This window comes from Penicillium pulvis, assembly GCF_028828015.1.
Source record: "Penicillium pulvis strain IBT 33274 chromosome Unknown scaffold_8_segment0_segment0, whole genome shotgun sequence".
Taxonomy (NCBI): Eukaryota; Fungi; Ascomycota; class Eurotiomycetes; order Eurotiales; family Aspergillaceae; genus Penicillium; species Penicillium pulvis.
The window spans coordinates 6,459,879-6,483,772 of record NW_026643080.1 but is presented as its reverse complement, the minus strand read 5'-3'; the positions used below and the strand labels follow the sequence as shown (position 1 = coordinate 6,483,772).

General features: G+C 47.1%; 10 protein-coding genes across 10 annotated transcripts; 6 read left to right on the top strand and 4 right to left on the bottom strand.

Annotated features, from left to right (window-relative positions):
- Positions 1–50: 50 nt before the first annotated feature.
- Positions 51–2,219, bottom strand: N7503_011864 (Zn(II)2Cys6 transcription factor; the record flags this gene model as incomplete). The annotated part of the gene is made up of 3 exons (XM_057071410.1): positions 51–998; positions 1,052–2,018; positions 2,068–2,219. The coding sequence occupies 3 exons, from the start codon at positions 2,217–2,219 to the stop codon at positions 51–53; spliced, it is 2,067 nt and encodes a 688-aa protein (XP_056918021.1).
- Positions 2,220–2,989: 770 nt separating this feature from the next.
- Positions 2,990–3,453, top strand: N7503_011863 (Dabb family protein; the record flags this gene model as incomplete). The annotated part of the gene is made up of 3 exons (XM_057071409.1): positions 2,990–3,008; positions 3,058–3,286; positions 3,348–3,453. 3 exons carry the CDS (start codon positions 2,990–2,992, stop codon positions 3,451–3,453), a joined length of 354 nt encoding a protein of 117 aa, XP_056918020.1.
- Positions 3,454–3,557: 104 nt separating this feature from the next.
- N7503_011862 (SIMPL domain-containing protein) lies at positions 3,558–4,274 on the bottom strand (the record flags this gene model as incomplete). The annotated part of the gene is made up of 1 exon (XM_057071408.1): positions 3,558–4,274. The coding sequence occupies one exon, from the start codon at positions 4,272–4,274 to the stop codon at positions 3,558–3,560; it is 717 nt and encodes a 238-aa protein (XP_056918019.1).
- Positions 4,275–8,054: 3,780 nt separating this feature from the next.
- Positions 8,055–8,636, top strand: N7503_011861 (uncharacterized protein; the record flags this gene model as incomplete). Its single annotated transcript, XM_057071407.1, has 1 exon — positions 8,055–8,636. The coding sequence occupies one exon, from the start codon at positions 8,055–8,057 to the stop codon at positions 8,634–8,636; it is 582 nt and encodes a 193-aa protein (XP_056918018.1).
- A 1,187-nt stretch (positions 8,637–9,823) lies between these two features.
- On the bottom strand, positions 9,824–10,726 carry N7503_011860 (bZIP transcription factor; the record flags this gene model as incomplete). Its single annotated transcript, XM_057071406.1, has 1 exon — positions 9,824–10,726. One exon carries the CDS (start codon positions 10,724–10,726, stop codon positions 9,824–9,826), a length of 903 nt encoding a protein of 300 aa, XP_056918017.1.
- Positions 10,727–13,306: 2,580 nt separating this feature from the next.
- gwt1 (putative GPI anchor biosynthesis protein Gwt1) lies at positions 13,307–14,855 on the top strand (the record flags this gene model as incomplete). The annotated part of the gene is made up of 2 exons (XM_057071405.1): positions 13,307–13,402; positions 13,461–14,855. 2 exons carry the CDS (start codon positions 13,307–13,309, stop codon positions 14,853–14,855), a joined length of 1,491 nt encoding a protein of 496 aa, XP_056918016.1.
- A 172-nt stretch (positions 14,856–15,027) lies between these two features.
- On the top strand, positions 15,028–16,980 carry N7503_011858 (amidase; the record flags this gene model as incomplete). The annotated part of the gene is made up of 3 exons (XM_057071404.1): positions 15,028–15,155; positions 15,229–15,800; positions 15,857–16,980. 3 exons carry the CDS (start codon positions 15,028–15,030, stop codon positions 16,978–16,980), a joined length of 1,824 nt encoding a protein of 607 aa, XP_056918015.1.
- Positions 16,981–17,550: 570 nt separating this feature from the next.
- On the top strand, positions 17,551–18,798 carry N7503_011857 (DUF3500 domain-containing protein; the record flags this gene model as incomplete). The annotated part of the gene is made up of 1 exon (XM_057071403.1): positions 17,551–18,798. One exon carries the CDS (start codon positions 17,551–17,553, stop codon positions 18,796–18,798), a length of 1,248 nt encoding a protein of 415 aa, XP_056918014.1.
- Positions 18,799–19,094: 296 nt separating this feature from the next.
- Positions 19,095–19,489, bottom strand: N7503_011856 (uncharacterized protein; the record flags this gene model as incomplete). The annotated part of the gene is made up of 2 exons (XM_057071402.1): positions 19,095–19,121; positions 19,253–19,489. The coding sequence occupies 2 exons, from the start codon at positions 19,487–19,489 to the stop codon at positions 19,095–19,097; spliced, it is 264 nt and encodes an 87-aa protein (XP_056918013.1).
- Positions 19,490–21,449: 1,960 nt separating this feature from the next.
- Positions 21,450–22,421, top strand: N7503_011855 (alpha/beta fold hydrolase; the record flags this gene model as incomplete). Its single annotated transcript, XM_057071401.1, has 1 exon — positions 21,450–22,421. One exon carries the CDS (start codon positions 21,450–21,452, stop codon positions 22,419–22,421), a length of 972 nt encoding a protein of 323 aa, XP_056918012.1.
- Positions 22,422–23,894: the final 1,473 nt, after the last annotated feature.

Sequence of the window (23,894 nt, the reverse complement as noted above, 5' to 3'; positions counted from 1 at the left end):
ACTATTGATTGCCACATGGTCTACCCCCTCAGCAAGGTTACAGTGCTGCGCTACGTGTTGTTGAAAACCTGCCACATCAAGCTATCGAAATCTGGAACACCCGCAAAATCCATGAACCCACCAGATGTGGAATCGTCCAACCAGCTCGTTGAATCGAAATTGTAATCATAACCATCCAGTGAGCTCATAGCTGGAGCAAGATCGACAGCCGAATCCACAGTGTCCACGGCCTCTAACGTGTCGTTCATATTTTGATCACGAGTATTCCGAGCACTCGTAGGTACGGCAGCAGTGTCTTGTTCTCTTGCGCTGGCCGATGTCTCCAATCCACGGTTCCTGATCAAGCGCTGAATGACAGCATTTGATAGCTCCTGAATACAATCTCTTGCCCGCTTGGCTTCTGTCCAGTATTCCCCGATACTGCTGAGTATGTTCAAGCTGATGCATGTATCCGCGACCACATCGTCAATCTGCACCCGGGAAGATATTTGTGGGACCCTACAAAGACAATGCAGCATTATAATAGTACTCAGAAAGATGGAGTGAACAATAAGCCGACTGTATAAGAGCGCTTCTTGCCTGTAGAGCTCACCGAACCCGCGAATGAGATCCACGGCGTGTTGGAAACAAAGAGAAAGCAGGTCTTCTGAGGGCTCTGGAATGCCCGGATTGGGCCGCAAGAGAAGGATCATCATTTCGTGATACTTTGTCTCGCAGATTTTGGCAATTGATTCCATGCCAGGGACCTGAGGGATGTCGGATAGCCATGCTTGAAGCCGACCAATCATTTCTCCTTGCCATTCATGAATGTTGGTAACAGGAGGGTAGGCGTATGTAGGAGCATCCCTGCAGATACTATGCATGACGTATTTTATCTCGGAGTTGATCCGTGATAATCGGAATAAATGAATGGAGAACGTCATATGAGATGGTGTCTTCAGCGCGCTTTCCGGGGACGCGAGCTGGCCGAGATCTTGGTCAGAAACATCTGATGGGAGCTGTACTGACATTAGAAAATGATCCATGTTTAGAGAACGAAAGTATCACTCACTCGTAGCTCGCATGCTTCATCACGAACCCCAATCGGTCGACCCATCATGGTACCCAGCGTGCGATCGAAATTGTAAACTACCCAGAAAATGCGAGTCCTCATCTCTTGCTGTAAGAATGAGATTTGAAATGCCGAAGATGTACGTACATCGCGTTGAAGGCCTAAATCAATGAGCGCACCCAGGCATTGATAGTTGAGACTCCAGATGTTCACTCCGCACGAAGGATTATGCAGCGCATAGACCATGAGGAGGAGCAAACTTTGAATACCATCGAGAGAGCCTTCCACACAGGCTTCTTCAAAGTACTGTGTAGCTGCAGTATAGTAGCCCTCGGCAGGAAGTCGAATACGAAAACGTCGGGAAAGATCCGAGGCCGCGATAGCCAGTACCATGTTGACGTGAAAGGCGGCTATCGGGTCAAAGGTTCCCGTGGAATACATATTTTCTACCCGTTGCATATGGGAAGGTTCATGCAGGAATGGGTACATGATGTGTATGAATGAGAAGTACTTGGCGGACAATTCGATCGTATCTTCTTTGCGAGTCGGTAGTGGTGTGGGGCTGTCAAAGAGCTCACTTGATAGCGACAATGGCTCTTTCCTGGTATTGTAACCTCTTGGCGGCTTCTTTCGTCGACCAGTGCTAGAAAATACGAGATTCGCCAGAAAGTAACCACTAGAAGGACCGATGTATCTCGGCTCACCACCAGCGGATAGCGATACCAACCCGATTTCATGCGCCTGTCTTGGCTGCTCAGGTGGGTCAGAATCGACAGGTATCCTGGCTAAATGATCTTGTTGCGTTGGTGATAATGTGAGAGATGGCTCGATGTATTCTCTATGGGGGTGTTGTGTTTGGTAAAGTTCATCTAGGATCAGAGGAGGTCCATCTTCTAAGGATACATTGGTCTGTTCCTTAACCAATGATTCAAGCCATTCGACTCGCCTTTGCAAGTTTGCAATGTAACTAGAGAACTTGTCAGCATAATTTTATTAGTATATTAGAACAGACTTACGTGCGGTTTACTTGTTGTTTCTCATCGTTGACACAGGCCACATTCGCCTTCTTACATGCTGAGCACTGGGGCCGGTCACCATTGCATCGAATCTTACGTCTCTGGCAACGCCGACATGCCGCACGGTTCCGACTTCGACGTGGGGAATCCATGACAGATAGCACTAATTGGTATGATCAAAGTAGATACAGCCATAAATTAAAGAAATCTCAAGAAGTTAGTGTTCGGGTCGCTTCCGCCGCCGCGGCAGCCATCCGTTAGATGACTAAACTACATTGCCAAGCCCTGGCTCTCATAGACCCAATGTCCTACCTGATTATACCATGGACGAAATGGTTGATAGTTAAGAAATTCTTAGTGACAAGAGGTAGTTGATGGTATTCACATATATACCTAGTTGCATACCTACTAGGTACATTCAAATGGTCCACAGGCACTCCGCATTCCCAAAGATCGGCCATAAGCGCAACCCAACGCTCAGCGCGAGTTTCAGACTGAGAATCCTTTACAACCATAGTCAGTATGAGAGTCAATCTCATTGACCTTGGGATATCTGCCTTCGGGCATATTAGTTGATGGAGTGTCAACATACCGCAAGAGAAGCGAGGTCTTCCGCAGTAGTGGCACGGAATAGAGATGAAGAACACAGGTAGAAGAGAAAAGTAAAAAGGAGGTAGTTTGCCTCTCGATTCGGAAGCGATGCACTCTACGCCCAAAGTTCGGGCTTTCTCTACGTCCTTTTTTCTGAAATTTTCCCGTGTTTAGTGAATAAATCCCAAAACTCTTCTGTTTCGGCTGGGCAATTCCTTGTCGGGATGACCCCGCTGAGGAACGGATGGCGTCCGTTACCGATCAAATAGTATTTAAGAACACTGATTCTCTACTTATTCCCAAGTCTATAGTCTAAAATTATTTTGAAAAAATGACCATTACTCATATTGGTAAGTGCTTGGCCTATCGAGTGCAATGAGTTATACTGATCAAGCACAGTGCTGTTCAAGTTCCGGGCGGACGTAGCCAAGGAGATTAGAGATAGATTTCTCTCAGAAATCAAAACTCTCAAGTCTCTACCTTGCGTCAAGAGTCAGCGACTCATTGTTGGAGGGCCCTCAATCACCGAACCGGCCGAAAAGAGCAAAGGTTTCCAGTATGCTCTCGTGAGCTATCATGAAGACCGCGCAGCGCTGGATGCATACCAAGCAAGCAGTGAACATGAAAGGTAGATAATCGAGTCTTCGATCGCACTTTTTGAAACCAGCGTTACTAACACTGAATCGCAGAGTGACAGCAAAGTATTTCATTCCGTACAAAGAAGATCTGGTTCGATTTGACTTTGAAGTTGATCAAGCGGACGAGCCACTGCTCGGGTTTGGAGGGATTATTTGATTTAGAACATCATGTCAATGATTACGAGTTTGGCAATGAAAAAAATAACCCCAATTCAAATAAATCAGAGGGTGAAGCAATCAGGAAACAAATGTTGAGCGTCACTAGTCCACTGCCTCGAATTTGACAGATACTTGAGAGCTTATAAGACGAATGTCGCGTGGTGTCGGATCAATGCCACCGCCGCCTGCCTTAGGAGTCCATCCGGGGTATAGTTCTCGTTCTCGCTCACGATATTCCATGGCCACCGGTCGCAAATATCTGTTTTGGCCCTGGTGGGCCTGAATAGTATCGTCAACTTCCACAGGAACCACTTTCCGCCCGATAACTTCGGCGTAGTCCTCGGCGCGAAGGATAGCGTTTCTCATAGCCTGCTTGCGAGCATCATACTCTAACGCCTTCTCAGTACTCTCCGTCAAGTGCCACTCGATAGACTCGACCTCGACGCTCGGATATGCGTCCAGCTTTTTGGCTATTTCATCCAATTTACCAAAATCGCGGAATGTCACCTGGAATGTGGAGGTTGCACAATTGACGCAAGTTGCAGGTTTTCGCTCATCAATTGCGGGCTCTTGGGTCCAGACATGGAGTATGGTCGATGAGAACTCCGTTACCGGTGCATCGGTAGTGGCCGTGCCATACTTGGTTTTGGGTGACAGCTCCTTGAAAAGCGCGTTCAATTCATCATGCAGGCGGCTTCCCTCGGTGGAGACGCTATCTTTTTCACCACCACTTGCGTTAATCGAGACTCTCAAGACGGCCCGTTCTGGGTGGCGAGTGATGGTCGCCTGACCTGAAACTCGAATTGAGAGAGGAGGCATTTTAATCTTTATTATCGTTTATGTGAGTATTGAATTAAGGATGAGAAGTATCAACGTAATTTGGTGGATGATCGCAATCTTGAATGACTGATGCGAGAACTGTAGACATCATGAGGTTGAAGTCACGTTAAGCTCAATCTATTTCCGGAAAATCCCCGCACAACATCCCGTATTCTCAGAATTCACGTATACCAGAGTTCTAATCCAACTTCTATGTTTTTCAATCTCCATTATCAGTAAGCTGAATAATGGTGATTTTTCAGGAAACGTATCTCTGTCTTCAGGTCCCCTTTCTACACCTCCTTTGTCTCTACAAGCTTTCTTGGAAGTGTCGAGAAATCACAATTAAGGGTCAAAGATACTTTAATCAGCCAGATCCTCTTTTTGGGCCAAATTTAAAGTACCTAGCAGATGACTTAATATGATCGCCAGGCGCTGGGGAATGTAATTTTAGCAGTTACGGCGTATAAATAGAAGTTTATCGTCTATCTCCATTTGAAAGACTCTCAAAATTCATTCGCTAATACATACGTGCATACGAGTTACTATCATAAGGATAGACCGAAAGAGAAGCAAACTCAGGAAACAGAAATAGACTCGCTGTTAGAAACGCCATGGAGCCCGCATCATCGACCTTGGAATGCTGACTTGATATATAAAAAGACAACTGAAAATAACTGGAGCAGCAGCTAATAGAACTCAATGGCCGTTCCTTATCAAGTAGCCCGCAACAGAAAGGAAAGTTGGACCAAACCTTGCTTGAAAGGCCCGCGAATCTCCATGATATGCTTATCAAGGTCGTTCAGATCAAGGAAATAAAAAACAACATCCTGGGCAAAAGTTCTCATCTCAGGGGTCCATTTGAAAAACTCATCTTCATGTTGCTTGACGGTGTGAAGGAAGCGAAACAGTTCGCGTTCCTTGTACCTCATCCTTGATATATGCACGAAGACGTCGTGGTACTGCACTCGGAGATCGCGCCAAGGCTGGTTGGTAATGGATTCCATCTTATCCAGAACAAAAGTGGCCGTATCGGAGAGTTTTCTTTCCCTGAAGGCCTTGGCATGCTTTGAAAAGTTTTCCCGTGGGCCCGACATAGTTGGAACGGATGATGAGAGCAAATCTGGATATCTCAGTGGCCGGTTTGGTAAGTTTGTCTCAGGACGGGCGAAGATGATAGTTGGTAGAAGGAGAAACCTTATAAGAAGCTTCTGGCCTCTATTTGTCCCAGAGAAATTAGTGAGGTCTTGATTGAGAGCTTCAAACTGAATAGTGAATTAGCAACCTAGACTTCTTGTGGATCGTCTGCCAGTCTCTTGGTCTCTAGAAATATGATATCAGGATTTAATGAATTCAAGACCACTACCATGATAATCTCACTTAATAGTGAAACATAAAAGCTGATTATGTGAAGCAAGCCAGGGGTGAATATGATCCATCCGTACAATCTGATATATACATGAATGGATAGGATAGTATCAAAGATTGCAGGAAAATGAGCACAGGCCGCCCAGATTGCCTCCTTTGCCTACTACAAGAGCAGAAGGTATGAAAGGCGAGCTAGTGGGCGTGGCGTAGACACTGCCACCTGGGCAGGGCACAATCCGTGGTTGTAAAGAAAAATGCTTATGCCCAGGAATTAGCCTTTTCCCTGGCTACTAGAAAACAGACGATGCCCGTGGTTTTAAATGGTCCGACGTTGTCTTTCTTAATTGGGCCACTTTGGCGAAGCCGATTGGGAAATCATAGAAAATCCGAAGTACCTGCTCCGATAACATATCGTCAATGAGAACATCTCGAATATTTTGAAGACTGTCTGTGGTGGACCTTGCCCCGCTTAGCCCGGGCCCTCCTTCGACAAAATCAATGCGAAAAGTGCCGAAGTGTGCCATAGCTGAGACGAAAATGGGCTCTGGTATTCATTTGATACTAATTTCTCAACACCTGAAAGTATCCATTGAGAAACAATTCAGCAACTGAAACAGATATCGTGGACAACCACCTCGCCTGGACTATCTTCGATGACCGAATATATCGGTTTATAAAAGCGACTGAAGGTGCCAAGGACCGGTTGTCAGGATTTTTTCCTGCGAGTGGACTTGTTAGCGGTGCGTGCTTTGTGGCGGCTAGCTTTAATTGTGTCTCATCTGCCACGATACGTGTACAATTTTGGACTTCAATTGTTGCGCAGAGCAGCGAGGGCGACCATTACGTTTTCGAGATCAGAATAGTACGAAGTGGATATTCCCGGCGTAACTTGAATTATGTGGCTACGGATGAAAAACAGTATGTTGATTGTAATGGTAAGTATGATGCCACTGTTGGCGAATTTGCATATCTTCATGACATCATTTGTGTCGGCTGGAGACAACCGAGGCCTATTCGGGTAGCCCTGAAGTGCTTAAGAATCTCCCTGAACAATCTTAGCCCATTCCACTTTCTTTCCCATCTTTTATCGCCTATTCATAGAACAAGACTGTTTTTACGTTCAATATGAAACCTTTCAACGTTCTACTCAATGATCGTTACAGTCACCTGAAGAGAATCCGTGAATCGCTTTGGGACTTAGAAATCGAGGCCTTACCTTCTGAGATGATTGAGCGGCTTGGTATCGATTTTTGCCGCTTGGATATTAATACTGGAGCCACTTCCCACTTGGTCACTCCTTACTTTCTTCCTCGAACATCATTTCCAAGTTGTCGAGATATGAAATCAGATGGGTTGAAGGACCCAATGATCGACGAAGGACGAGACCGTGATCCTGACATCAAATATGAAAAATCTGCTCTCCACAGATTCTTCACGACGTGCTTATGTTTAGCAGAAATGAACTATGGTGCTGAGCTTAAGAGTGATCTACTTAGCCGTATCTTAACAAAAGAGTAAGTTAACTCTGACATTTAGCCTAAAAACGCTGTTTTATTATAGCTAACCCATAAACGATTCTAGAGAGAGACGCTATGAGTGGCTAGTAGATAAGTAAGTTTATCTATCATATACTCTAAATTGTTAAAATCAAATACTAATGACTATTTAAGAGCATTTGGAGGAAGTAATAGACAAAAGCATCCTCATTTCTTTGCACGTGGAATAAGATTCAGGGCAGATAATCTGGTCCTTGATGACGATTTTGAAAGCGATAATAACAAAGCCACTTCTTCCTCCTTGCTTTACGGTACAACAAGCGACAAGATATTATCACTAGAGCCTCCAAGTCATGCCATGACCGAGATCACTGTCCACCATTGCCACAACCCAATCCCTTCAATCAGTGAAGTGGTCGCAGTAATAGATGAAATTCTACATTCAATGAGAACACAAAGAAAAAGACTACACGTCTTGCCTAACGGGGAAAGCCCAACAACATTTCACCAAATATTACCGGTTTGTACTTCTTATATTAACCCAAGAAACATAATCACTAACTTCATAATATAGAGACTAATCAGGATAGTCGATTATTATGGCCATTGGCGCATGATATATGCCTACTTCGATGAAAGTAGGTTAAAGGTACAGTACACCGAACCGGTGGACTTCGCACCTTTTGCAGTCAGGCCGCCGCCCGGTATGGACTACCTTGACCTTATCGACTCATCTCAATACTATGACAAGCTTGATCAAATTTTGAAATGGGTTTGGCCGGTTACACATGGCGACACTAGGAAAGACGGCCTGGAGGAAGAAGAGAGACAAGAAAAGCTAGAAAAATAAAGGTAAACACATGAAGTTGTTACCTTGCTGTCCTAAATAGCTGATCAGCAAGTGGCCCCTTCGATTATGGCAAAGACACTAGAAGAATTCGCTCAATTGGAGCCTCTCTGGGAAAAAGCAATAAAATACCCAGCTGATATCGCCCCGGAGGAAAAACACCAGCTGATGGAATGGCCGCCCCTAGAGGAGATGCGGGCTAAGGCCAGCAATCACCAGGGAATGTCTCTTGAAGACTTACTTCAAAAAGCTGCTACGGATCCTCACTCCCTCACATATCCGGAATGTCGTCTTATCCGTGACAAATTCCGCATTATGCGACTGTTTGATAGTGGAAATCGGTTTGCCTGGCGGTGGAAGCGTCCTGATCTTTATAGTAAGAGGAATCAAGCCCGAGATGCAATTTTGACACAAACCGAGCTAGAAGCCATTCGAGCTGTGGATGAGATATTCTACCAAAAACAAAGTGCGGAATTCAAGGCAAGAAAAGCTAAGCGACAGCAAGAACCGCCACCACATATGCCGCGGGAGTGGGTACAAAAGATCATTGATCGAAAAGATGATAAGAGCTGGGGTTATATTTTCTATCATCATAAAGCTATGGCTGGATGGGATGAGTTTTTTCAAATTCGCTCAATTCATCCCATTTGAGACGGAAGAGAGTGAACTAGGCGTTCTAAGGCAGTAAGTAATCTCTACTTGCTGTTAAAAGGCCATTTTCTAAAACAAGGATTAGGGACTTCCGAGGTCGCCGCGAGAGAGGCGATCTAAAACCCGGTGTTCTTAAGAACGTGTTCTTCTTGTTACCAGATAAGGCTCGTTCATCTTACGGTACAAATGGCCTAGATCAGTTTTGTGGATATATCTGGGCGATAGATCCGGACTGGCTGGGGTCGGGGCCTGATGAAGATGGTTACGATGGCCGACTCAAAATCCATGTGGCCCAAACCTTCTTCCGATTCTACGAATTCATGTCTACGAAATGTTCACTCAAAGATATGTGGCGGGATTTCAATTTCGTCAATACTAACAAGCTGTACCCAAGCTGGACTGAGGAGCCAACTGCTTGGTTCTTTACACACCTTGATAAGCCTGTGTGGCCCTATAATTAATATTCTTGCAATATATGGTGAGACTTTGATTCCGGTGACATTCCGGTAACTTCTCGCCGAGGTCTTCATGTTTCTGTAGCCATTGTGAATATCTGACGACATGCATCATGATAAAGTTCGCACTCTGCTCAATTTGATACTTATACACTCTTACCTACTGTTCCCCCCTTCAAATCGTTGGCACACTTCGGTAATTCTACTTATACAAGTGCGACGGGAACACATGCCTGGATACAGGAATCTAGTGCAGTGGATTAATGGTCAATCCAAAACAGACAGTATTGGAACAGAGACTCCCCCATGGGAAGTGACGATTGTGATCTTGGCGCCTTGCAGGTGATATCACATGAGCCAGGTCTATGCATGTATTCTCAAGTTGGCTGAAGTTGTGTTTGAGCCCTTCCTTCATGGACCAAAATTGACTGTCCGTAGTACAAGCTGAGGTTTAGAACTCCATAAGTCTGATTCTGCATACGGATCTGTCTCGCGATATGTATAAGCGGATGCTGTGAGGACAGGCTCCATTTTTGAGCACTGGGATTATATAGTCTTTTATTATTCGTGGCCATCACCAGCATGTACATGAGTAGGTCCACATAGCTTTCAGTGGTAGGGAAAAGCACAGGGTTGTCCAGCCATTGGTGTCTTTCCCGAATCTTGATTGTGATCATGTGATGGCATTTCCCGACGTCTTCCAATATTGAGCTCGTCATCTGGCTGATACAATCATGACTTAGAAGCCCATGAATGGTAAGTGTATGTTTGGTTCCCAGTTGAAGTCTGATTCAAGGAATCATGAAAATGTGGTGAAGAATGATAAGGTTGAATAGGTTGAATAGGTTGAACAGAAGCAACCTGGGCTGAGCTTGGTATTGACATGGACATAGATCGCGGATACGAGGCGTGAGGATAGGAAGGCTCAGATATTTGTGGATTCGGCGCACTGTTTGGACCGCCAAAGCTGATCTGGGGAACGACGACAGAGAGGGACGGCTGTGCTAGGCGTGGACCTTCATGTAGCTGCCCGTCAATCATGTATGACTCCATTCGAGCCGAGGGTTCCTGGTCGGAACAGCCCAGAGAACGTGATCGTGTGCTGATATATGGTGTCCAGTCACTTTCATGAAGTGGATAGACTTGATTGGTACCGGGTACCAGAGACAGACCTGATGCGTTAGGCAAGTCGTGGAATTGAGCTTGCATTGTGTCTGTTGATGGAACGCTGGGTGCTGTATTTTCCCGTGTTCCTGGTCCTTCCTGTATTGAACAATTATTTGGAAAGGCGCTGAAGCGTCGACCAAGGACTGGGACGCTACGTCTCTCCATGAAGGCTGCTAATTGTCGTTTCAATCCACGGACTTCCTCTTCCAAGGCCATGTTGTGTTGCAGTAATTCCTCATATCCATCGTACCGCGGCTGCATCTCAGCCACTTGGCTCTGCAGACTTGCGACTTCATTCTTGAGTTGTTCGATATTCTCTTTTGTTCGTTGGCGAATAGATCGTTGTGCTTCTCGGTCGTGGGCGCGTTTCCGCTCAAGTTTTTCTGCGGACATGGAAGAGACATTTCTAGACCCTGGAAGAGCCTCAGGCTTTTTGCCTGACCCGCCCTTTTTGATACTGTTGCTCATGGTCTTTCGTGGGCTTGAAGTTGCCCGATTTAGACAGAGACTATGCAGAAGAAGTCCGCTTTTTGCCCAGGTATCCCGCTTGAAGGAGGAATTGCTGGTGACCATGAAAACTGCGCTGGTCACGGGCGCAGCGAGCCCAGCATAAAGTCCACCGGGTAGGTCAGGCTCTTGGAGTTTTGGGTTCTTTTCGTTGACTTCGCTCTCCGGTGGGGCAGAGCTTATCGCCGAGCGTAGAGTAGGGGGTAGGGCAGCAGAACCAAGGAGGTTTGGATAAAAAGGGAAATTTAGTTCGACGCTAAAGAGTCACGACGTCGATAAGAAAGATGTATCTGGAAGGAAATTCGGATGCTTAAATAAAGTGTCATGTCACCTAGTGGACAATAATTACGTGCCTTTCTCCGGATCGTCGCTAGCATAAATGACCAAGCCCGAAAGAGGGACACTCCCGGTGATATGGTGCACTAATGGCTCAGGCCAGGCTGCGGGTGGGCCAATGAGGGAATCGCTTACTGGGCGAATTGTGTGGATACTCAGAACGTTCGAAGCTATCAAAATAGCGTCTCAATCTTTCGTCCTTTCTCTTTTCTCTTTCGCTCATTTGTCCGCCGAAGCGCTGTTGGTTCCCAGGCCCGCATATCACTTTTATAAAAAATAACTCTATCATGTTTTACGCTAGATATCACTAAACACTATACTACTCAGGGGAATGTTGGTGATAGAGCAATTAAGATGCAGATTTCCAAAAAATTGGCGCTTGCATGGGCGCTTCGATCTTTGACGCCAAGTTGATAGATATCTTTGGGGGCAGAAAAAGGAGAGGTAAAATGGATGTTCTATGAGACAACGGAAGAATACCGGCATTGGACCAGTGTCAATTCACAATCGGTTTTTTCACTCGTTATAATTCCGCTAGTAATTACTAATATTAAACCTCCCCCCGAACTTAAGTTCGGTCGGGCTTCGGTTCTAGAAGGATTCCTGGCTGTTTCTGTCCCCTCCGTTATCTATCCTGATCAACTACGCGATATCATAAGTTACTCAGGGGGCCAAAAATCCAGTGTTATACACTGGGCCGAATAGTATTGCTCTCACACTAAGGGAGAACTGTATCGTAATAAATGGACAGCGGGAGTATAGGGATATCATTCCAAGCAGGTTGTTTTGGAGAGACTATGAACGTCAGAAGAGACAAGGATCTACATCAAACTTTGACATGAAATGGTTTGGAGAACCGTTCGTCTATCATAATTCAATTGTATTCAAGGACTCTCGCCGATCGATCGATCGATCATGGAGCTACATATGACGAGTTCTAACTTCCAATGCTCGAAAGCAGCCTGACAGAGGACAGTGGGTTTGGTAAAATGGGCGGCAGGGATTCTAATCCTTGAGAGGAGACTTGCAAATCTAACATTAGGGGGCCCTAGGGTAAGCGTGCGATTCCAAAGCAAGAGCGTACATGGCCTCCGTGCTGGAATAAGACAGCTGCTGAAAACGAAGTGCCGGTCTAGAACCCCACTGAGCTGCGTGAGATCGAGCCACCAGTTCCTAGGCGATCACACCGGCCCACCACTGGAGTGGAATGTGTGGTTAATTGAACTTTGAATCCAGTAGGAGGTGTGCTCCTACCAGTTCCTGAGGGTGGGGACCAACGTCTGTGGCGGCATTGTTTGGGCCAATTGCACGATCAAATTTGTTTGATTACGAATCAATAAATCACCACATCGCGCTAAGCTGCCAGTCCCCCTGTCAAACCTACCACCTCAATCTTGGGGGCTGAGAATGGAGGGCCTCGTTGGAAATGTAGTTCGAGTCTAACGGGGCAGATCGATCTGAAACCTGACTTGCGTTGCCGGGCCTTGCGGAGTCTTCCGGAAAGAAATCTCAAGGGTTTCAATCATTCCAAATAAAAAAACGGGGGGTAGTCACAGCCTTGTGCTCTACGAACTAAAGATAAATGCCCCCCAGATCAACGGATCGAATCCACAGGCTTTCCGAACCAATCACATCGTGCTCAAAGATCGTCCGTGCGTCCTCAAATCGAAATCTCTCAAGCTTGAGCAAGCTGGCTTGGCCTACAATGCATGAGCCGAACGAGTATAATCTCGGCTGTTGAAGCATTATTACTTACAGTCTGGTGAAGCCTTTGTCGGGTAATGTGCTCAGCAATGAACCGCCAGATATTGGCATTGGATGTCCAACTTGAGACTAGATTCATCCTTCGCTGGGGTATGGCTGTTAGCGCGACTAAGTTTAATGGATTATGCACCTCGTTTGGGGTCCATTAGAAGCAACGACCTGAATTAAATGTCATTCTTGAGGAGGGGTTTTATCGAAGTTAAGCACCAAGGATCTGGAGCATAGATGTCTTTGTACAGGTGGTCTTGCATCAGGTGATAGAATGCCACGTTGTTTGTTCCGAGTCAACAGGGGCCGTCATTTTGACTCCCGCGGCCAACTTCTCCACCAACGCGACCCATGTTCAAAACTCGGCATTAGCGGATTGAATTTCCATTGTAACAGGGTACCTTAAGCGAGTCTAACAAGTCGGATTCCCCAACACACTGAAGGTATTTCCCAATGGACAGCGATTACAAAGCTCGAAAAGAGGCCTTCGTCTCAAATCTTGCGGGAAGCGATATCCTGGATATCAACCTGGTCACACTTGTCGCACCGGTACCGTCTCCCTTGCAATCTTCAATGCTGTCCGTTCTAACCAAACTCTCCTTTGTAGGCCTCCGTTCTTCTCTGGTCCGCTCTCCAATCGCGCTTGTCCTACTTCTCCCCATACGGTCCTGCCGCATTGTTAACCGATTTCCTGCTCAACGTACTGGCCATTTTGTTCGCGACTACTGCCTATTCCTCTGCACCACTTCTATTGAACATCTTCCTCATTACACCGGCCGTTCTATTATTCCTCACCCAGCCACCAGTGCGCTCCCCGCAGAAGGCCAAACCGCCCCGCAAACAAAATGACAACAAGGTCAGCGCACAGGATGAGACGGAGTCGTTGCCGGTACACCCTTTCTTGACAACATACCGAGCGTCCATGATGATCGTGACATGTGTCGCAATCCTTGCGGTCGATTTTCGAGCTTTCCCCCGCCGCTTCGCGAAAGTCGAGAACTGGGGTACCTCGTTGATGGATTTAGGCGTGGGCTCATTTGTCTTTTCCGCTGGCGTGGTGTCTGCGCGCGCAGTCCTGAAGAACCGAGCTTCCAAATCACCCAAGGCGACTTTTCTCACAAGACTTGCAGGCTCTGTGCGGCACGCTGTCCCGCTGCTCGTGTTGGGTTTGATCCGGCTGTGGAGTGTCAAAGGGCTGGACTATGCCGAGCACGTCACTGAATACGGCGTGCATTGGAACTTTTTCTTCACTCTAGGCCTATTGCCGCCATTCGTGGAAATCTTTGATACCTTGACTGTCTTGATCCCTTCTTATGAAGCACTGGCTCTCGGCATCATGGTACTGTACCAAGTGGCTCTTGAGTCAACGGAGCTCAAGAGCTATATTTTGATCTCTCCCCGCGGCTCTGATCTACTATCCAAGAATCGCGAAGGTATTTTCTCATTCCTGGGATATTTGGCCATTTTCCTTGCCGGTCGGGGCTCAGGAACCCGTATCATTCCTCGTGGGACTTCTGCATCCAAATCCTCCCAGCAGGCGAGAAAGTCAGTTCTGGTCAGTCTTGGCCTCCAGTTGATGTTCTGGTCAACCCTCTTCTTCTTCAACTCTTACTACGCATTCGGCTATGGTGCCAATATTTTGGTATCGCGCCGTCTCGCAAATATGCCATATGTGCTGTGGGTTGCAGCTTTCAATTGTGGACAACTTCTTTTGTTTTGTTTGATTGAAACTGTCTTCTTCCCGACCGTTCACCGGTCATCCGGCAAGGGAGGCGAGGAAGAACGAACATCATTTGCCACTAGTCGCATCTTGCATGCGTTTAATCGTGGAGGTCTGGCTGTCTTCTTGATCGCCAATCTCTTGACCGGTGTGGTCAACCTGACTATCCCCACTTTGGACATCAACACGCCGCAAGCGATGGTCATCTTGGTCATTTACACGGCAATCCTGACTGCTGTTGCGCTGGGAATGGATAAGGCGAATATTAAGCTGCGCCTGTAAAATATGCTCAATGTACATAATTAGAGTATCCAAGCCTATAATCTTGTAGATCATCAAGTACATCAGCTGACGCCCCACGTGAAAGAGCCTCGGCATGTGAGATCATCGCGCCAAAACAGCTCCAACTCCGCATCCAACTTTACATGGACCAACATTTTCTAGCTACGCAAAAATGGGTTCTGAAAGTCGCTCGTACCTCAAATATCCCCCAGCTATCGAGGGGCCACCGGTTCCGTATAAATACGAGGATCAGTCCATTCCGGTATTCCGTGGCACCCCTCTGGTGATCGGCGCGACATTGTGAGTTCGCAATGAAGCTTCCTCCACTTCCCTTATAGCTTGTCGCATACTCATATGTTCTCCTTCTACTTAGGATCCATAATATCGGTTTTATCCAGAGCCACTTCTGGCGAACTGCAGGCTTTGGCGTCATTCGCGAGATCCCTCATCTTCACCAGTACGCTGGACGCTCCGACCCAAGCGTGATTCCCGTTGAAAAGAATACCCCGACCGATGTACCGACCCCCACGATCGCGAAGAGAAAAGAAAATAAGGGATACTACACCTCTGCCGATTACCATGAACTGTACGTGTCAGGCGCGCTGACTCCGACCACGGTTGTTGAGACGCTGCTGCCTTTGATCCGTCGCGATGTTACTCCCGCGGGCAAGCATTCGACTGCGTTCCTCGAGTCTCAGGTAGAGATAATCCGCGCCGCTGCAGAGGAGTCCACAAAGCGATATAAGGAGGGCAAGTCACTTGGGCCTCTTGACGGTGTGCCTGTTGCAATCAAAGATGAGGTGCACATCACTGGCTATAAGCGTACTCTGGGCACGAAGTTGGATTTCAAGGCTGGCAACGATGGCACCTCTTGGTGTGTCAGGAAATGGCAGGAGGCTGGTGCAATCGTGATTGGAAAGAGCACGATGCACGAGCTAGGCCTAGGTGAGTACACCATGAGCCTACACGCCGTCTCGGTTACATAAAGCTAACCAAAATAGATACAACCAATAACAACCCCAATTATGGAACTCCCAAGAACCCTCACAACCAGAACTACTACTGTGGTGGTTCCTCTGGAGGTTCCGGGTATGCTGTCGGAGCCGGCCTCGTGCCTATTGCGCTTGGCGCAGACGGCGGGGGCTCAATTCGCATCCCATCATCGTTCTGCGGCATTTGGGGTCTGAAGACTACACACGGCCGTGTGTCTGGAGCTCCATCCCTGAGTCTCGCACCCACTGTTGGTGTTCTTGGACCCATGGCATCTAGCATTGATGATCTAGCCGTTTCCTACCGGATCATGGCAGCACCTGCTCCGGAAACAGAGGATTCGACCTCAGCACTATTCTCTCAACCTGTCCCATTGCCCGCGGACCGGAAGCGAAACAAGACTATTGGTATTTACCGTGATTGGATTGACCGCGCAGAACCGGCAGTTCGTGAAGTATTTGACAGGGCGCTCAACTACTACCGTGAGAACGGCTATAGTGTCGTTGACATCACGATCCCTTACCTCCCAGAGGGCCAAAAAGCCCATGTCTTGACCATCATGGCAGATATTGCATCCGGTGTCAGTACTAGTCAGATCCGACACCTCACCGCCCCTAACAAGGTCCTCGTATCAATGGGCATGTACCAAATCACCGCACAGGATCTCCTCGCCTCTCAGCGCCTCCGTAACCTTCTCATGACCCACCTTTCATATCTCTTCCAGAAACACCCTGGTCTGCTAATTCTTTCCCCAACAACTCCCCTCCCGGGATGGAACATCCAAGGAGGAGAGGCGGACCTCGTCCGCGGTGTATCAGACGGCGGAATGTCCGTACGGAACATGGAGTACGTATGGCTTGCAAACTTCACCGGGTGTCCCTCAATCAACTGCCCTGCTGGTTACGACCGTGAGACAGGAGTGCCTATCGGCATTATGGCGATGAGCGACTGGGGTACCGAAGAGGATTTGATTGACTTTGCGCGCGATGGAGAGGCCATCCTAGATATTCCCGCCAACAGACCACCCGCTGCTAGCGGGACAGATGCGGGGCTGGATGGGCTGCACATCCCAGCGGCGGCCGACTCAATCTGGGAGGATGTTATTGGTAAAGCTATGGAGGCCCAGTCTGCGTAATCTGCTATCAGTTTCCGCCTTATTCTTGTTGTCAATACCTTCCCACTGTAATAACTTAAGAGTGCTTCGAATCAAATATGCCGCGGCCCGCAATTCAAATTGTGATTGAAACGATTGCACCCGGCGTCGACATGTTCCAAACAAGCTCCTGTGATTGGGGATCCCATAGTTTCGCATGTAAACACGCTATATGGAAGACACGACTTATGGAAAATTCCGCGGGGCCGCGTGGGGCCGCGTGGGGAGCCAATATGGGGAGATCATATATGTTGAGTTATGAAGACCAAGTTTTTGAAATGTCATATCTTCCTAAACCTCCCCAGAAAACATGAACTGAATGATAATCATTTTGTCCCAGCAGTCATTGACTCGGCATCTCCACAGTCGGCACCCCACGCACGTCGGCGTTTCACCCTTCTAGCCCACTCTGTTTATGAGTTTATGAATGAAAACGCGGGGCAAATTGTGCATTTCTATCTTTAAGAATCAACACTTAGATCTTACGTGCCCATTTGTTTCACCTGACATCGATCCACTACAACACCTCAAACAGAACCATCGTGATTCAATATGCCATGTTCATTTAGAGATTTCGTTCCTCCGCCCAAGCAGCACCCGAGGCTTGGTGACATTGATTTCAGCAAGTTCGATGCACATTCCTGGGCACAGTGGGGTCTGAATCAGTCTATGGTCCAGGAACTGTGGGAGGGCTGGCAGAAGCTATACAACGAGCCATTCCGTGGAGTAACCACCGACGGAAAGGTGAAGCCGAATCTCTTCCATCTGCGACGTGAAGATGCACCCATTGAAGCGATGGCAGAAGCGGCACAAGCACTTGTATCCGTAGCCGAGGAACATTTAATTGCCGACAAGATGCGGTATGCCGTTGAAGCTGACGAGTGGAGGTGCTGGATGAATCCTGAATTCTATCTCGCGAAGTGCGGAATAAGAATGGAGGAACATCCAAAAGAAGTCTCGTCGGCTATCTTGCGGCTTATTCAATCTTCACTATCTTCTCGTGGGTATCAGAAGACTATTGATTGTATGAGAATCAATGGCTTTCTCGGCGATATCATTGGTGCTTCCAAGATCATGAACGAGGGGAGTTACAATTTTATCCTTTTTGGAGAGCCATCTATGACTGAGCCCTGGGGGTGGTGTATATGGGGACACCATCTATCATTGTGTTGCTTTGCATTGGAGGATCAAATGGTCGTTTCACCCGTGTTTTTCGGATGTGAGCCAAATCAAATCGACGAAGGAGAACATGCAGGAACTGAGGTGTTTGCACTGGAGATGCAGCTCGCCGTGCGCTTGATGCGGAGTCTTTCTGATGTAAACAGAAAGAAGGCGATTGTATACGACCAACTTGATCATCCGGATATGCCTGATGGTTTCCCACACCCTGCAGATGGACGCAACTTGGCTGGCGCCTATGAGGACAATCGGGTGATTCCTGAAAGTGGTATCCGGGTTTCTGAATTGTCCGAATCCTCTAAAGATATATTGATGCAACTCATTAAAACCTTCATCGATTTCATTCCGAATGGGTCTTTGAATGCTAAATTGGGCGATATCAAAGCTCATTTGGATGATACTTGGCTTATGTGGATGGGCAATTATACAGACGAGGACCCATTCCACTTCCGAATCAATAGTCCAGTTCTCATTTGCGAATTCGACCATGAGTGCGGAATGTATTTATCAAACTCGGCGCCAGGAAGGTTCCATGTGCATAGTGTTGTGAGAACTCCGAACGGGAATGATTATGGGAAAGAGCTATTGCGCCTCTGGAAGGAAAAGAACAAGTCTCACTAAGCTTTCTGTTATCTTGGAGTGTCATCTTCGAATCAATGAACTGTATGGTGATTTATTCTGTGATCAGGGTTTAACCCTGGGGGTTTGTTTATATCTCCTTCTACTTCCTAAGCTACAGAGAGAGAACGAGAAAACATCAGGGAAGAAGCCCGGAAAACACAGGGAAAGGAGATCGAAAGTGTGATTAAGCTGCGCGTGGTGTGGACATAGAATGGACTTCTTATTCCCAAGGACAGAAGATTGCAACAATCTAGCCTGAAGAGGAAGAGTTCTGCCTTGTTATTCGCAGTAGGGGCTTATTCATGGTAGCCAGTCACGGAAAACTAGGTACTCATACTAGGCGTCAGGTTAACATGAATTAGTGGTTTGTGGAACAGCAATTTGATGACTTACCCAAATAGGAGTCCTAGTCTCTAATTACGAATATATCAATCCCCTCGTGGGAAGGATTCACCTCCAGTCGACTTTCGTCTGTCGCGGACAAATGTTCACCAGCTTCAGTGAGAATTTCATAATTATCGGTTTCGTCACCCAGTTCATTGATTAAGAAGTACTGAATGCTGGCCGATTCCTGGCAAATGGAATTTTCATCATTTGCGCAGTTTATGAAGAGTTTTCCGTCAAAAGTCGCAATGGAATAGAATCCACTACCATCATCACTCGCTCTGATTTGCCACGTCTGATTGTCCATGTTATCTGATTCTGGCTTCGAAAATATAGGGGGACCAGGTGGATTTGGCGCCGTTAGATATAGATCAGAGCCAGCTTCCCCCCCCCCCGCCGATCAGATGAGGTCCATCTGCAAAACGGCCGTATGCAGACTTGTAGAAGGCTGCTAAAGCACCGAGTGCAAAAATAGCCTTCATTTTGGCCTTTGTACCTGTGTAGATGGTAGAGAGGCTAAGCAACTGAGGTTATGGGAGGTGGAAGGAACTGTGCTTATTTGAACTTGAGATTGAGATGGTTCAAGTGACGAAGGATAGGGGTAAGAACCGTGGTGATGAAGTTCATATACCTCCCTCTGGAGATCGACAGGACGAGCATGACGATATCCCGTGACTATGCTGGGGAGCACGCATATACACTGACATGTAAGGGGCTAGTCCCTCGAGGGACTTTTATTGCTTAGCGGTGGTATGCTATGAAGGCTAGATGAGCCGATGATGTAACCTTATGAGAGCTGATCTATGAAGATCTCAGAGTTCTCATTCTAGTGCGCCAATTGCTTTTGTTCATTTGTTTTTTTCTTTTTTTTCTTATCAATATTTGGCTTCTTTTCTTACTTCTCGGTATCCATACCAACGGTACCCAGATTGAACTCGAGGATTATGACTCAGATTCTTCAGTGACGATTGGTTACTACGAAAGAGAGCCTGAGCCTGAAGATAGTACTTCGTGGGAAAATGCGTCATTCCACGATCCTTGGCAGATATTTTAGAAGTTACGAGGTGTGCAATTTATTCTATCTTCGACCTGCCAATAATAGGATCACGATCCAAAAAATGATTGCTCAGTGACTTTTCCGCAGCGACGCTGTTTCCCGATTGACAGAGCACAAAGTCGCGAAATATCGAAGCTAAATAGTACACAGTCTTCCGAGGGGCTATAGATGTCGTTGGGCGATTTTAATCAACTCTAGCTAGAGGCTACGTAAGTCATTCAATGGATTTTATGCTGGTTTGCTGGCCGTCATGGCCTAAGGGCTCCTGGTAAATCTACGGAGTACTGATCGCCCACTGACATCATATACGTACCACCTCATGCATAAAATTGAGTTGAGCCCTCTTAGGTTACTGGAATTAAAGCCTGGAGCGAAGCACGAGTTTGAGTGGCCCATAATACTGATCACAAACCATACAGGCTCTCGGCATAAGGAGCCATACGACTCTGTTTGGTTGAGATAATTCATGCAAGCCAGTCACCAGGAGAAAGCGCGAAAGGGTCGAGCTATAGACTCGAATTCACGAGGTTGAGGTGTTATGCGGGACTGCACTCTAGATAGATCGACCCTGCATGTGACGAGAACCCTGTCGAGATGCAATATTTCTCCACTTTTTGTTAATATCCGCCTCGTGATACAGGTAAATCCTTTCAGCACTGAGTTGAGGTGATAAATCACAATGAGCTAATGGGAATATTGTATCAAATGTCTAAGTCAGGGCTTTACATTGGCTCATCCCAAAACCCACTGCCGGTCATGCGCAAGATAGAACCTAGACATGGTGCTTTGCGGGGCTAATTTTGATACTGATCTATGGCTACCTCCAGGTGATATATGTTTAGGCCCCCCTGTGGATACTCTAAAAGTAAAAAGGGCTTGGGTGGATAGAACCTTGTGTATTACCTAGGCTCGCCCCTGTGCATAATTTCCTCGAATACCTTGATGATTTGCGGTTCACTGAAGCCCTGGAGACCCATTATCAAAGCTATAGCTATATGAAGCGGATTAATTAGCTTATGGCTGATGAATTGGCTGCTCAGTCAGAGTGTGTTGCTTATCTTACACAGATTAGCGTGACCAATAAGCGGCAGCAGATAAGCATCAAACCGGAAAGGGGAAAGCCATCTCGCGTGGCCTAAAACCCGTGTATACGTGGGCAATTCTTACTTCCCCAAAATATCCAAACTCTTCAGGCCATAAAGTTAAAACAATGGCAAGCAGCAACCTTGTTCTCCCCCGTCCGGGGGCAGAAAAATCCACCACACCACAAGTAATCAAGGCCCCGTCCGAAGCGGCTTTCACCACGACATTCGGCAACCTACTACCAAAGGCCTCATACCTAGAGACTGTAAACGGGACTATCGCCTACTACTCTCTAGAGCCAAACTCCATTTCAAGCTCAAGCAAAGTTTCCCGTGTGTTGTTCATCCACGGAGTCCAAACACCCGCACTCGGTCTCCAACCACTAGCAACAACGCTATCAGCGCGCTTCCCATCCGCGCACTGCGTGTTGGTAGACCTATGGGGCCATGGACTAACAGATACACCTGTTCTCCCACATACACCAGAACTATTCCACGATCTGCTACTGGCCCTAATGCAGAAATTGGAATGGGACGATGCGCATTTTGTGGGATATTCCTTTGGTGGATCGACGACTGCGTCGTTTGTTGCAAAGCATGCTGAGCGCGTGAGTTCAATGGTGCTAGTCGCGCCTGCTGGGTTGGTGCGTTCGGCGCAGTTCGATGAGGTGCAGCAGGGGTATTTGCGGGGTGGGGAGGGAGTGGAGGGGCAGGCGCGGGAATGGATTACTGAATGGTTGGAAGGGGGTGAGTTGGTTGTTCCTAGTGATTGGAAAGAGAGGGTTGCGAGGGGAGAGATTGTTGCTGAAGCTGTCCGGGATTGGGAGGTTAGAGTGCATGAGGGGCATATGCCTAGTGTTGTGGGAATTGTACGGGATGGGGGTGTTATGGATAAACATGCCGCTTTCGTTGAGGCGGTGGGAACTGATACACCGGGTTTGTGTATCTTGGGAGAGTTGGATGGTCTGTGTAGTGTGCAGGATCTGGCTGATGTTGGGATGGACAATGTTGCTGTTGTTCCGCAGGTTGGACACGGTGTTGTTAGGCAAAGGGTGCCGGAGGTCGCTGGCCTCATTGAAGAGTTCTGGTGTCATTTTTAGGAGCTGTCTCGAGCTGTTATGCATATAGATTCTTTAGAATAGTAGATATAGATGGGTTATCCCTGGAATATGATTATACTAATTTCTATGAACATTAATGCTTTTGATAGAGGGGGGATCTATCATTTATTCCCCATGACCAGATAATCCGCAACACCTTGAAGCATATAAGCCGGTGCCAGATATAAGATAAAAGCACTGAGTAGATCTAAGCACAGCTTCCGGCTCACTGAGCCTTATGTAAGGTCCGGCGCACGCTCAGTGAGCTCATTGATCGGCTTACTTACTCCTGTGCTTCACCCACCAATCGCACCAAAGAGAGCCAAGAGTATGAGTTAAGCACCGAATAAAACGCACGGCGCTAGTGCAAATGAATGAGCCTACTTTGTAATCATTCTCCCATCTAGAAAGAGATTGCCCGTCTCATCATGAGAATCGGCAGTGTAAAATCAGGACGCCTGGCCTATCAGACTCTGCGTAAATTTTTTCTCCCAGAGGCCACTCGCTACAACTAAACTATTTGCTGACTCAAAGAAATTGATTGGCCTGTCGTAGTTGCTCCTAGGACGTGTATGAGTATTTTTACCAATTGATACGGCCGAAGTGTACAGTGGTGTTGCATGGGTTTGAAACCAGCCTTTCAGACCGCCTACTATGTATAGCTTACCGCCTATCAACCAGCGCGCTGACCCAGAATAGAACACCGGTCACCACACGGTTCTTAAGTCATATGTGGTACATTATTAGGAATGTTCTCAGTGATGCTCAGCTTGCAAGTTCTATAGTTATTCTGAGTTGATTTAGCTAAGCATGTGAGGTTTTGGCTGGCAGGAAACTGGCAGAATATTATGTAAGGAGTGGAGGGGGTTTCAAACTCATGCAACGCCACTATATACTGGTAGAAATCCTGGCCTCAGCCCTGGAGGTACCTAAGTGGGGTATCGTCATCATGATCCGCTGAAATAAAAGACTCGGACCTTTCAAGTTGAAGTCAAGATTTAGAATTGCTACATACTAGCCCTTAGCCTATTCTCCAACCGGCAGCCTCCAAAGAACTTCACCGTGTTTCTATAATCTACCTGTCAATAATCTTGTGATATTCAAGTTCAGCCCTCTCATGATGTGTTGCATAATTTTGAAGCGGAGGGCTAGGACAAGACAACTCCGAGAAGAATTTCTTCAAAACAGCGGAGACATACGGGAGCTCCAAAGATTTCGGCACAGGAATTATCGAGGATTTTGGCTACGTGGTACCCTTATGTGTCCATATACGGAAGAAGTTCTTGCGATCCTGAACCTCGAAGCGAGCTTGCGGATGAGCTCCCAAAGGGAGATGCGGCTGAAAAAAGAAGCACAGACCGAGTCTCAGAAAAAGGAACTGGAAGAAACAGTGGCTAGTTCATGGGAACAGCAACGGCGATATTGGTGGTGGAAAGATCGTATGCTATCAAGGTCTGCCTTTCTTCAACGGGG